General features: G+C 31.3%; 1 protein-coding gene and 1 pseudogene across 1 annotated transcript; both read right to left on the bottom strand.

Moving 5' to 3' along the window:
* Positions 1 to 5,220: 5,220 nt before the first annotated feature.
* LOC107942060 (dirigent protein 4) lies at positions 5,221 to 6,018 on the bottom strand. Its single transcript, XM_016875702.2, has one exon. It carries the CDS (start codon positions 5,926 to 5,928, stop codon positions 5,404 to 5,406), a length of 525 nt encoding a protein of 174 aa, XP_016731191.1. The 5' UTR covers positions 5,929 to 6,018; the 3' UTR covers positions 5,221 to 5,403.
* Positions 6,019 to 10,528: 4,510 nt separating this feature from the next.
* Positions 10,529 to 11,325, bottom strand: LOC107931134 (dirigent protein 4-like; annotated as a pseudogene).
* Positions 11,326 to 13,421: the final 2,096 nt, after the last annotated feature.

Below are 13,421 nucleotides of genomic sequence, written 5' to 3'. Positions count from 1 at the left end.
CATGAAATGATTCAAATCACTGGAAAATCTCTCTGCCAAAATTTGGATAAAGTCAGAAAAAGAAGCTTTATCATTATTTTGAGTCAATAAATCCGGATTCAGCAATACTTAGGCCTCTAATAGATCCATAAATCAAAGCATAGTTGTGAAGGTTTACATTTTTTTCAATCAATTTGGCTTCTATTCTCTCTCTCTCTCTCTCTCTTTTGTTAAGTTCGAGCCTCAATCTTTTAAAAGGAGACGAATTTGACAACTAATCTTTTAAAAAGAATCAAATTGGTTTTTTTTAAACTTAAATACGGACTAAAATGTTAAATTTTTTAAACATGATAACTTTCATGAAAATCCACATATACTTCATATATACTAAATTTTTTCTATGTTTTTATGAGCTTTTTATAATCTTATATAATTTAAAATTTATTTTTTTGAATATTTTTAATTGTTAAATTATTTGTGGACATGGTATATAAAACAAAAATGTGTCATGTTAGCATAAAGTAGACGCAGATTGCTATGCCAACATCGTTAAAGAAAATAAATATTAGTCATCATCACCGCTAAAAAAAGGATTTCAAAGGTTAATGGCCAACTCAATTAAAAAAAGAATAAGGGTTAAATTGATAAAATTTAAACATTCAAGGCTAAATTTGACATTATGCAATAAGTCAACCTTTTGAACTTAATTCTAGATTTAGTTAAATTTTTTGGATTAAATTGAAAATTCAAATTAAATTCTGCCTTACGTTAAATTTGACAAAAGTTTAATCACAATATTGAAAAGTTAACAGAAGTTGAATTTGACTTTCTAATCTCCAACCGCAGGCCAAATGTGTTGAATTTTTCAGCTTACTACAATTTTTTTCTTTCATATGGAATAAAACATTAATAAAAATACTCTTAAACTTATAAACTCAAACATTCAACTATATTATTTTGGTGTAATATCATTTTCTTGTTTTGAAGATATAGTTTAGCAATTGACATTTATACTATTTTAAAAGAAAATTGTTCATGATCTTAAACCATTTTTTATTTTATGTTTTATGAACAAGATTATTTCTTTGATGTTGTTGAGACAAGATGTGAAGAATAAAGTTGAGTGCACTTGAAAGTGCCCACTGTAGGCTGACATTGAGGCAATTAATTACTTACCTTATTTGAGTTGGCAATCTACTAAATAAAATCTTTGGCCCTATTGATGTGTTGTTATATTGAAGATACTATGGTTCATCTATAACAAAGAATCCTTGGCTATTGATGATTGGATTGGATTCGAGTGAACCAATTCAACCCTTGGAATGTAGAGATTCGATCAAGATTGTATTGTTGATTTTGGAGAGCATGCCTTCAATTAATTGTGCTTCGATTATTGATGTTGTGATAGCTATTTTCAAGTAGTTACTTTGTATTAAATTAGACTTGATGCTAGCAAACTGAAATTGATTTATACTTTGAGGCTTGTCTAGGTTATGTATGAAAGCTGATTAAGAGAACTTGAATATATTCATTAAGGAATTGTTTTGTGAGGAAGTGCAAACTAAATTGTAAACATTGTTGAGTGTTTACTTCCCAAGTTCTCAGGGGGAGATTTGAGGTGAGTGTTCTAGTTTTTAAGTACAAAGGTGAGATCTCTATACTCGGGGAGTGATAGAGTGTGAATCACTTGTATTGTGGATTACAGATAGTGGAATTGGTCGTTGAGCTAGGCTTCACAGATGTAAGGAAATGAAACTATGGAAACAAGGTCTTTGTGTTCTTTGTTTTTTATTCCACATATTTCGTAGTGCTAAGCCATAGTGGCCACTGCATTCAAGCACTTCCATTAACTATTTTCATATTAAGCAAACAAAAACTATAGGTAGAAACTATTGGTATCAGAGTTTAATGTCTCTAGTGATGAATCCCAGTGTTTTTGTTTGCTAACAAAGGAAGGTTTTTCAATTACTCGTCGCCCTATGCTTTAGAATGGTAACTATCCCGACTAAAAGGCTAGGATGAAAGCCTACATTAAGTCTGTTGATGAAAGGGTAAGGGGTTCTGTACTAACAGGACGGCAAGCTCCGACTGTCGATTCTAATGTTGGAAAGGTTTTTAAACCTAAACTTGAGTGGACTACTAAACAAGAGAGAGTTATTAATACAAAATTTAAGGCCTTATATGCCATAATTTATGGTATTGATGTGAAAGAGTTCAAGCATATTTCCAAGTGCACTATTGCAAAGGAAGCTTGAGAAATTCTCCAAATAGCTTATGAGAAAACTAGTACTATCAAGCAATCCAAGATGTACATATTGACTATCAAAGTTGAAACATTGAGAATGAAAAATTCTAAGACAATTGGTGAATTTTATGCTAAGTTGTGTGACTTGCCTAATGAGGCATTCACCCTTGCTAAAGTGTAATCCAACTCTAAATTGGTAAGAAAGGTCTTGACGTCACTACCTAGAAGGTTTTCAATTAAAGTGGTTGTTGTTGAAGAGACCAAATATCTAGAGAGCTTGAAGATTGATTAGTGGGTAGGGTCCTTACAAACTTTCGAGCTGAACTTGGATGAATCCAGGAGGGTTAAATCAAAAGGAGAAAGAAACATTGGAATCCAAGTTGTTGATGAAGTGCCAATTACCAATGCCTCTGCAATAGAAGAACTTCAAGAGTAGGTTGCTCTAGTTACTCAGAACTTTAATAAAGTTTTTAAGAAGCAAACTAGGAGGCTCAAGAAGTTTGAGACACCAAAAACCACTCAAAGATCAAGAGAAAAGGTGATGTTGTCAGGGAGGAAAATGAGAAAGAAAAGATGAAATGCATCCAGTGTCATGAATGCCTTGGCTATGGTCATATTTAGGCTGAGTGTCCAACGTCGTCTTTAGTTACGTACAAGAAATTCGATAATAGAATAATATCAGTTTCACACAACTCATGAAATTACAATAATTTAATATAATTTACATTTTATTTATTTTAGTCCCTATATTCAAAGTGCCCATATCTTTCGATATTTAGTATTGCATCAAAATCTAATTTCATATTCTTTCATTAGGGACCCCAAGCTTTCCGTCTATAAAATAATTTTTAACATCTTTCAATTTATTCAATTTAGTCCCTAATGTTAAAATTAACTAAATAATTTACTTAAATTTCTAATTAAATCCACCATCTTCTTACTAATTAACAAACAACACCATGCATGAACTTGAACTTTTAAAAACTAATTTTTCTCAGCTTTTTAACCATGAAATTTCACTCAAAACATCAATAATTCATTAATCTAAACATTGGATTGGTTTAAATCCAACCTATTAAAGCTTGAATCTTTAAGAAATTGTCAAAATAAATCTCATACCTTAGTTAATTTGTTGGACAACAACCAAGAAACGAAAAAGGAAAATTTTCATCCTAATGGTTTCAGTGATGAGGGAAGAAGGTTTGAAACTTTGCTCATCCACTAATATGTTTAATAACCTTTGAACTTTTAATTAACGTATTTATATTAATATTTAAAAGTTCAAAGTTAACTTAAAGATTCTTAATAGTAATGGATGATAATAATCATGTTTCTCCACTAACATATTCTAACAATGGTTAAATTACTCCAAAGTCCTTAGTTTAATTACTTATTAAGTCTTTAAGCATTTTCCGAATTAAAACTTAATAGCGATTGTACCCCTGACAACCTCGATCAAAATGAATAAGTCTTTGAAATCCTTTCTAGCGCACATGACCAACTTTCTCATGCCACAATTCTAACTCAGAAACACTTACCTTATTACACTTCACAGATTGTAGGACCTTATAACAATTATCAACCATTGACAAATCTCCCTAAACCAAATAAAAAAAAAACTCATGCTTACGAGTCTCCATATACTGTTCACCCATAAATTTCCTCTTAAAAACCTCGAGAAAGTAATTCTAAGTCAATCTATCAGAACAGTACCTCTTAAAAACAAGAAAATGATATTAGACCAAAATAATATAGTTGAATGTTTGAGTTTATAAGTTCAAGAGTATTTTTTATTAATGTTTTATTCCATATGAAAGAAAGAAATTGTAGTAAGCCGAAAAATTCAACACATTTGGCCTACGGTTGGAGATTAGAAAGTCAAATTTAACTTTTTGTTAGCTTTTTCAAGATTGTGATTAAACTTCCGTTAAATTTGACGTAAGGCTGAATTTAATTTGAATTTTCAAGTTAATCCAAAAAATTTAACTAAATCTAGAATTAAGTTCAAAAGGTTAACTTATGGTATAATGTCAAATTTAGCCTTCAATGTTTAAAATTTATCAATTTAGCCCTTATTCTTTTTATTAATTCAGTTGGCCATTAACCTTTGAAAAAATATCAAATCATTTTTTAACGACGATGATGACTAATATTTATTTTCTTTAATGATGTTGGTGCAGCAATCTACGTCTATTTTATGCTAACATGACACCTTTTTGTTTTATATACCATGTTCGCAAATAATTTAAAAACTAAAAATATTCAAAAAAATAAATTATAAATTTATAAAATTATAAAATGTTCATTAAAAATACAGAAAAATTTAGCATGAAGTATATGTGAATTTTCATGCAAGCTATTATGTTTAAAAAATCTAACATTTTAGATCAGTATATAAGTTTAAAAAAAAACAATTCGACTCTTTTTTAAATATTAGTTGTCATATTTTTCTCCTTTTAAAAGATTGAGGCTCGAATTTAACAAAGAAAGAAAAAGAATAGAAACCAAATTGCGTGAAAAAATATATCCTTTGATAACTAAACTTGACATTATGCTTTGATTTATGGATCTATATTAGAGGCCTAAGTATTGCTGAATCCGGATTTATTGACTCATAAAAATAATAAAGCTTCTTTTTCTGACTTTATCCAAACTTTGGCAGAGAGATTGATTTTCCAGTGATTTGAATCATTTCATGGGAATCTCAAGATTTATTCATCTCTAACACAAGAATATATTTGTTATGATATATCGAGCAAAGTAAACATGTCAAACGCGAAGGAATCAAACACACCAATGTCCACTTTAGTTTCTTTTAAGTTTTCATGGTGGCTTTGCTGCAGTCGACGCCAAATTAAGAGGCCAAAAACTTTGTTGCTTCGTAGTAATATTTGACTTTGACACTAAGCAATAATTGTTTCGTTGTCAACAAACTTTCCAAATTTGTGCATAAACCAACCTCTATTAGAGATGAAGATAAGTGCGGAATAGATATATTTTTGTAGCTATGAATTTAATATTTATTTATCGTATAATGATAAAGTACAATGACCAAGTATGACAATTTTAATTTTTAATACTACAAACCTATATATTTCTCATACATTTATTCTAACAGGTGGAGCATAATCATATGACTTTCACACTAATCCAAGAGGATTGACTCTGTAAATAACATCTCAGTAATGAATTACAGTAAAATTAAACTCAATAATGACATTGGTGGCATTTATAAGGATAGGGTTAAATAGTGCAGTCCCTGTTGCCATCGCGAATTGTCCTCTTCCTCCGACCACCGCAAGCCCAGGGTCTCCCCTGGAAAATACGCTTAGAGAGCTGCCGTTAAACTTACCGGTATTGAATCCAAATTCTATGTACTGCGTGCTCGATGCATTTGATCCGGCTAGGAGGGAAATACCCTGAACATTTCCAATCAGCTCTGAGTCAGGCTCAGGACCAGTCCTGAGGGGATCATTAACGGCAACTAGGGTAGCAAATGGCACTGATGAATTATTGCTTGTGATGTTAGCTTGGGTTAGCACGACTGCTGTAGTGCCCGTAAATTCGTGCATATAGAAGTGAAGATTGGTGACCAAAACTGGCCTGGGTTGATATGGTAGGGTGTCCGAGTAGTATTGGCTCCGCACTGCTACTTGGCAGACGCAGATGATCAGAATCCAACTTAACACCGATGTTCCTCTCATTGTCTCTGCTTTACTATAATTTCTGGGGTGAAGGCGAAATGTTGATAAAAGCTAGTGGAATAGTTGCTTCATTTTTATGAACAAAACACAGACATTTATACTGAGAAATCCTGCGGAATTTGGAAATAATTTATTGCCCAAAACATTTGATATAATACCTGGTTGATTTTTCCCTAGTAATATTAAAAAGAAAACAAATCTTGACCACGCAACGGCAACTTGGTCTAATTAGCTGCTTGATTTTTGAATAGGAATGTACCTTTTTTATAATTTATATACGTATAAATACGAATATCTTCACTTCATAATTAGAATGGTGAAGGTTGTAAATACCATTCTATCCATAAATATAATGTTTGGAAGCTTCCTGCCCTGCGTTTTTATTTTTGTCTCAATATTTTCCATTGACTTTAATTTATTTGATATCATATATTACATGTGATCGATGTGTTGGTTTTATAAATTATTCTATCTTCTCCTAAGAAAAGTCTGTTTGATATGAAGTCTTCTTTTTCTTTTTCTTTATATCTACGTACTAAATTATTATATTCCAACGCTGCTCTGTGTATAAGAACTAAACAACAAGAATACAATAATACAATCGATCAATATTATATTCCATTAGTTCTAGAACTCCCCAACCTTCAAATAACTTCATTTTCATAGTGTCCTTGGTCATATGGAGCAGCAGCTACTCCTATTTCTTTGGTCCTTCCTCTTCTTTCCTCTCAAATTTGGTGAAATGTTAATTACCTAAACAATATAAGTATAAATAACTAATTGTAGCGGTTTACAAAATAATTTTTAGTATTTTATTTTCTAAATAAACTCCGATGACCGTCGATAAAATTTTCAGTAATGTGACACATGCAGTGTTGGTGGAAAATTGTTATATATAATTAATATCTCGAGAAATAATAATATTAAAAATAAAAAACACTTAATACATTTTTTCTAATGAGATCCCGGTTGGGCCGAAACTCATTCGATTCGGAGTTTTTTTTTTTTTTTTTGCCATCCTTATCCTAAACTTAGTGACGAAAAGTGAAATCTACCAAGTGACTTTGAAGCTGTGCCAACCCTTTCGACATCCTAAATTTTGCTTTTCCTCCGACCATCGCAAGCTCACGTTCTGTCAGCGTTATAGCGTTTTCGTGAGAACTGTTTGGTATACGTGGGGGGACAAAATAAAATTAAGTGGATTGAGCATTGAGTCATGATAATAACTTCAATACGATAGTGTCCTTGGTCATATAGAACTACTAATATTTTCCTATTTCGTTTATCCTTCTGCTTCTTTCCTGTCAAATTTGGTGAAATGTAATTTTCCAACACAATATAAGTATAAATGACTAACTGTTTCTGTTGCTACTTTAAATTGTTTACTTGCTAAAATACAAAATTGAAATGGAAGTGTTACATTGCAGTGGCCACTACGACTTGGCACTTCCAAATGTCAATACTGTGCAAACAAAATTATAAAGAACATCAAGGTTTTTTTACATAGTTCGATTTTCTTACGTCTGTAGAGTCTAATTCAGTGAGTCATTTCACTATCTTTAACTATACTCTATCATTTCTCAAGTATAGAGATACCTGAAGATTAGAACACTCTCATACAAAACCTAGACAAGCCTATATATTTAATTTCGGCTTGCTAACATGGAATCTAAGTTAACACAATTTAACTCCTTGAAACTAGCTATTACAATTACAACTTTCAAAGCAGAATCAATTGAAGATATGAGTTTCAGAATAGCAATACAATCTTGATCGAATCTCTACATTCCATGGGTTGAATTGATTCACTCATATCCAATTAAATCCTCAAAAGCCAAAGGCTAGTTTCCATAGATAGACCATAGTATCTTCAATAACACGTCACATTGAACAGGCCCAAACATTTTTTTCTTTAAATTATCAAACTAAATAAGGTAAGTATTTAACCACCTTAGAAGTAGTCTGCAGCGACATTATCGAGTGCCAGTTAATTATCAACTCATCTTGCCTCAGTAGTATCAATTTACAAAAATAAGAAATTTTGGTCTACAAAGTAATTAATATTTTATTTTCCAAGTAAAGTCCCACGACCTGGAATTTTGTTCAATAAATACTAAAATTTTTAACACATGCAATGTGGTTGAAAAAAATGTTGTATATAATTAATATCTAGAGAAATAATTATATTAAAAACAAAAGATTTAATAGTTTTTTCACTAAAGAGATAAATTATGGTATTTAATTTAATTTTGTTTTGAAACTATTGGTAATTTAATTAAGGATATGAAATTTGAGGGGGGTAGTTATAGAGTAATCGGTGTTAGAACAAATTTTTGCCACCACCTTGACGTTTTTAATTATCTATGTATACATTGGAAGTTGATTAGTTAATAAAATTGTGTCTAAATTGTATTGGGTCGACTTAACTAAAGGCCAAACACAATTAAAAATTATATTTCATTTAAATGAATATAGAATTTATTCAATTTGGGTCTTGTACGATGTACTATCAGTCTAGTCAGTTACATCTATATTCTTATCATTTGGGAGTCATCCCTTCTGATATTAAAGATATGGTATGTCACCAATTAGGCTAGATAGACAACATATTAGTATTCTAATCGATTTTCTCAATTCTGATTAGACTAATGACGTGTTTAGATTATCTACTAATATAAGTTGGTTTTTCATATTATAAGTCGACTACGTAATATCGCTTAGTATTAGTTAAGCGTTGGATAATCAGTGAGTTAATATTTGTTTTCATTTTGATTTGCATGCAAAAACCATGAAGGATAATATATGAAGATGTTAATGAAACTAATGAATATTTTATTAAACCAATTTGTTCAAAAATTACAACTACATATAGACAACAATACTACGCCAAGGGCACTAGATCTCAGCACACCCAAGAGACAATTTTCTCACCACTAAATTCTCTCCTTGAGAACATAGCATGTAAAATCACAATACAAAGTTCTTACAATCATATGCACTCTTACAAATAATGTTTCTCACTTGAATATATTAAATGCTATAAAAAATCAACACATGAACCTATACAAGTCTATCAATTACATAAAGATTTCAAGACATGCTATCATAATGAAAATATGTCACAATAGGTATATAAGCTAAAATACTATATATATAATAATAACAACCAAGGTAAATAGGGACTGTTGATAGCTAAGTCTTCAACCGTCTAATTTGATCCAACCTCCTTGTTCTAAGGGATTAGATAGACTTGATCTAATCCGATCTGATTCTTCAAATAAGCCACTCCAAGTAATATGATTTTCTTTGATATGCTAGATGGCAATAGTGAAGGAAGTAGGCACTTCCTCAAGAACATCTTAGCGACTCCAAATATTTCAACAATATTTTTATAATATTTCAAGTAATATGATATTCTTTCAACATTGAGGTTTTAATTTCAATACCTCAATTTGTGGATTTGGTTCAGAAAAGCAAAATAATTTGCTACATCAAACAATAATATTCTATGTGTAAGAACTAAGCAACAAGAGTAGAAGAATACAATCAATCGACATTATATTCTCCCGATATGAATTTTGATTCTAGAGTTCCTTAACCTTCATAAACTTTTCTGTTAATTGTGTGTACTACAATTCCCTTTAGACCAAATAACTTCATTCTAGTAGTGTCCTTGATCATGTGGAGCAGTAGCTACTCCTAATATATTACTAATTCTTTTGTCCTTTCACTTCTTTCCTGTCAAATATGGTGAAATGTAATTACTTAGACAATATAAGTAAAAACAACTAATTGTATCGGTAAATTTAGTTATAAGTTTTAGTATTTTATTTACCAAGTAAACTCTGGTAAAAAAAATTTTTTCAACAAATACTAAAAATTGATGACACCCACAATGTGATGAATATAATTTTAAAATATTAAAGAGTAGCCTCAACGTCTTTAATTATTTTTAAAATATATAATTAACATGTATGGCCCTTCTAACAACTTTGGCCAGCCATCATGCTCCGAAATGGCCGTTGGAGACAACCATAGTTGTTAAGGTACATGGGGAGCTAGGGCCATTTAGCCTCTTCTCGGCATTGCTTGACAACTTACACAAATTTGGGTCATCTGGCAACTTGGAGGCTGACAATCTCTGGTGGTCTTCTAACAACTTTGGTCAACAATTACGCTCGCAGATGCCATTTGAACAACTTTGGCTGGCCATCATGCTTAAGATTAAATTTAACATTATGCCTTGATTTATTAATCAGGCCTAAGAATAAAATTTGAACAAAAATTATTGATTTCAACAAAATTTTGTATCACTAAAAATAATAAAGCTTTTCTCTTTGACTTAGTCGAAACTTTTGTGGAGAGATTTTCGATTAAAGATCTTGATGATTTGAATCATTTCTTGAGAATTGAAGTCATTCCAACGTCTCAAGATTTATTCATCGCAACACAAGAATATATCTGTTATGATATATTGAGCAAAGTAAACTTGCTGCTTCGTTGTAATATTTGACTTTTACACCATATAATAATTGTTTGGTTGATATATTGAGCAAAGTAAACTTTCTCATTTTTTTCGTAAACCAACCTCTATCAGAGATGAAATAAAAACTGAATAGATATATTTATGTCTTTTTTGTAGCAAACAATTTAATCTTTATTTGTAATAAAATAAGAAAGTACAATGATGAAGTATGAGATTCTCATACATTTATTGCAATCAAGTGGAGCAGAATCATATGACTTTTTCACAGTTCAAGAGAATTGAGTCAGTAGATGACATCTTAGTGATGAATTACAGTAAAGTTAAATTCAATAATGACATTGGTGGCATTTATAAGGATAGGGTTAAATAGTGCAATCCCTTTTGCCATCATGAATCTTCCTCTTCCTCCAACCACCGCAAGCCCAGGTTCTCCCCTTGAAAACACGCTTAGAGAGCTGCCATTAAACTTACCGGTATTAAATCCAAATTCTATGTTCTGCGACTCGATGCATTTGATCCAGCCAGGAGCGAAATACCCTGAACATTTCCAATCACCTCTGAGTCAGGCTCAGGACCAGTCCTGAGGGGATCATTAACGGCAACTAGGGTGGCAAATGGCACTGATGAATTATTGCTTGTGATGTTAGCTTGGGCTACCACGACTGCTGTAACACCCGTATGTTCGTGCATAAAGAAGTGAAGATTGGTGACCTTAGCTGGCCTGGGATGATATGGTCTGCTCTTCGAGTAGTATTGGCTCTGCACTGCTACTTGGGAGAGGCAGATAATCAGAATCCAGCTCAACATCAATGTTCCTCTCATTGTCTCTGCTTTACTATAATTTCTGGGGCGAAATGTAGATGAAAGCTATAGAATTGTTGCTTCATTTTTACGAAGAAAACAGAAATATTTATAGTGATAAAACCTGCAGACATGAAATAATTTATTGTCCCAAACATTTTATATAATACATGATTGATTTCTCCGTAGTAATATTAAAAGGAACACAAATCTTGATCACGGAAAAGAAACTTGGTCTCATTGTCTATGATCCACTTGTAAATTAATTTTAGATTGGAAGTTTCCTCCCCTACGTTTTTAGTTTCGTGTGAATGGTGCATTGTCCATTGACTTTAATTTATTTGATATTATATATTACTTGTGATTGGTTTTATAAATTATTTTATCTTCTGAAAATAAAAGTTTGTTTGATTTTATAAATTATTTATTTGATACTTTCTTTTTTGGGTATTTTAAGATTTATATATAACAAAAATAAAAAAAATAGAAGTAAGCCGTCATAGAATATTTAAGAAAATTTTTGTCATATATACATCTTAAAATACGCGCAAAACCTAAAAAAAGTGGTTTCCTACAATTTAGGGTACAAATTTGCGAAATCGACACGACCTACCACATGGCCGTGTGGAATGTGTTAGCCTGTGTGGCTGATGTAGCTTGCTCTAATTTTTCATTCTTCGCTCATTTTGCTCCCAAATGCTCTATTAAGCATTAAAATATGAATTTAAAAGATTTGGATCATAAAATTCACCATTAACATCAAATAATCACCTAAAAACGAATTAAGAACGAGGGTAAAATATATTTCTTTTAGGACTCATCAAATATCCCCACACTTAAGCGTTTGTTTGTCCTCCACAATCAAGTGCACTTCCCTCAATTTATTGTTTTCATCGATAATGTCTCTGGATAATTCACAGATAATCAAGCATTGGAAATTCGAACTAAAATAACACTAAAGAATACAAGTAATCCAAGCAAAAAATTTCAAGACATAAAAACAAAGGCGTCTCTCCTATCTCAATAATTACATGAAATTCAAACTCAACAAGAATTGACATCTTCACTAAGGATCACTCAAAGCACTCAAAGTGTTTAAGGTTCAAATAATATGCACTCAACAGTTAAACGAGAAATGTTATTACCATAGGCTTACTTGAAAATTAGATCTCTACCACTAAAGAAATGAGATGACACACCTATTACCTCGCATAAATACTAAGAGACCCTTAGTTTAATATGATCAGTAAAATGCATGTTTCACTAAGTAGAAGATCTGAAAGGACTTAATTTGGTTTCTAAACTCATGAAAGATCAAGTGCCATGGAAAGTTTTCCGAACACTATTAAGCATGATGAAAATAAATTAAGTTGATTAATGTAATGATCCTAGTCTATACATGTTATTGGTTGTTGAAGTTGTGTTTCTGTTGCTAAAATCTATTCATACATTTAGATTATTTTGCATACTTAGTTTAAAATTGCATTAGGGATCAATTTTGCATCCAGTTAAATTAATTTAGTTAAATCATCATTACTCACATTATTGTGTTTTTATACCAAATTGTGAATTTATAATTTTGCAAATAATCGATTAGCACACACAGTCCCTATGGAGATGATTACTCATTTTACTTACTTATTACTTGAACAACTGTATACCTTGCACAAAAATCCCATTACAAAGGTTCTTCATCTTCAAAAAGAGTAAGCTTTATGCATGTTATGGATGAGAAAAGTATGGCACTAGGTGTAGAGAAAAGGATAAACTTTTTAAGAGGAGCGACAACAAGAGAATCGATGTAGAGATTATAAGGTTTTGTAAATCTTCTCAAATATATAAAAATTATTTGACAAGAAAACCCTTGTCCTATAATAAATATATAGTGTGGCATACCTTAATCTTGAGTGGATGATGGACTATGTATGTGTGAATTATATACTTTGAGGTAAGTAAAAGTCTGAGTTCCAATAGGTAAGGAACCAAAAGTTGGTGAATTGGATATACAACTTCTACAGTATATAACATCGTTCACAATAGTAGAATTCATTGCCCAACTAATGGGTAAATGATATCATTTCATCGACATTACATGATAGATGAAAATTAAACATGATCATGGATCATTTGTCTTTGTGATAAATGACTTGATTACTATTTGTCCTAGATAAATGATTGTGACCTCGTTACTTTTCTATCTATCATT

This window comes from Gossypium hirsutum, chromosome A04 (assembly GCF_007990345.1).
Source record: "Gossypium hirsutum isolate 1008001.06 chromosome A04, Gossypium_hirsutum_v2.1, whole genome shotgun sequence".
Lineage (NCBI taxonomy): Eukaryota > Viridiplantae > Streptophyta > Magnoliopsida > Malvales > Malvaceae > Gossypium > Gossypium hirsutum.
This window is presented reverse-complemented; position numbering and strand designations above follow the sequence as displayed.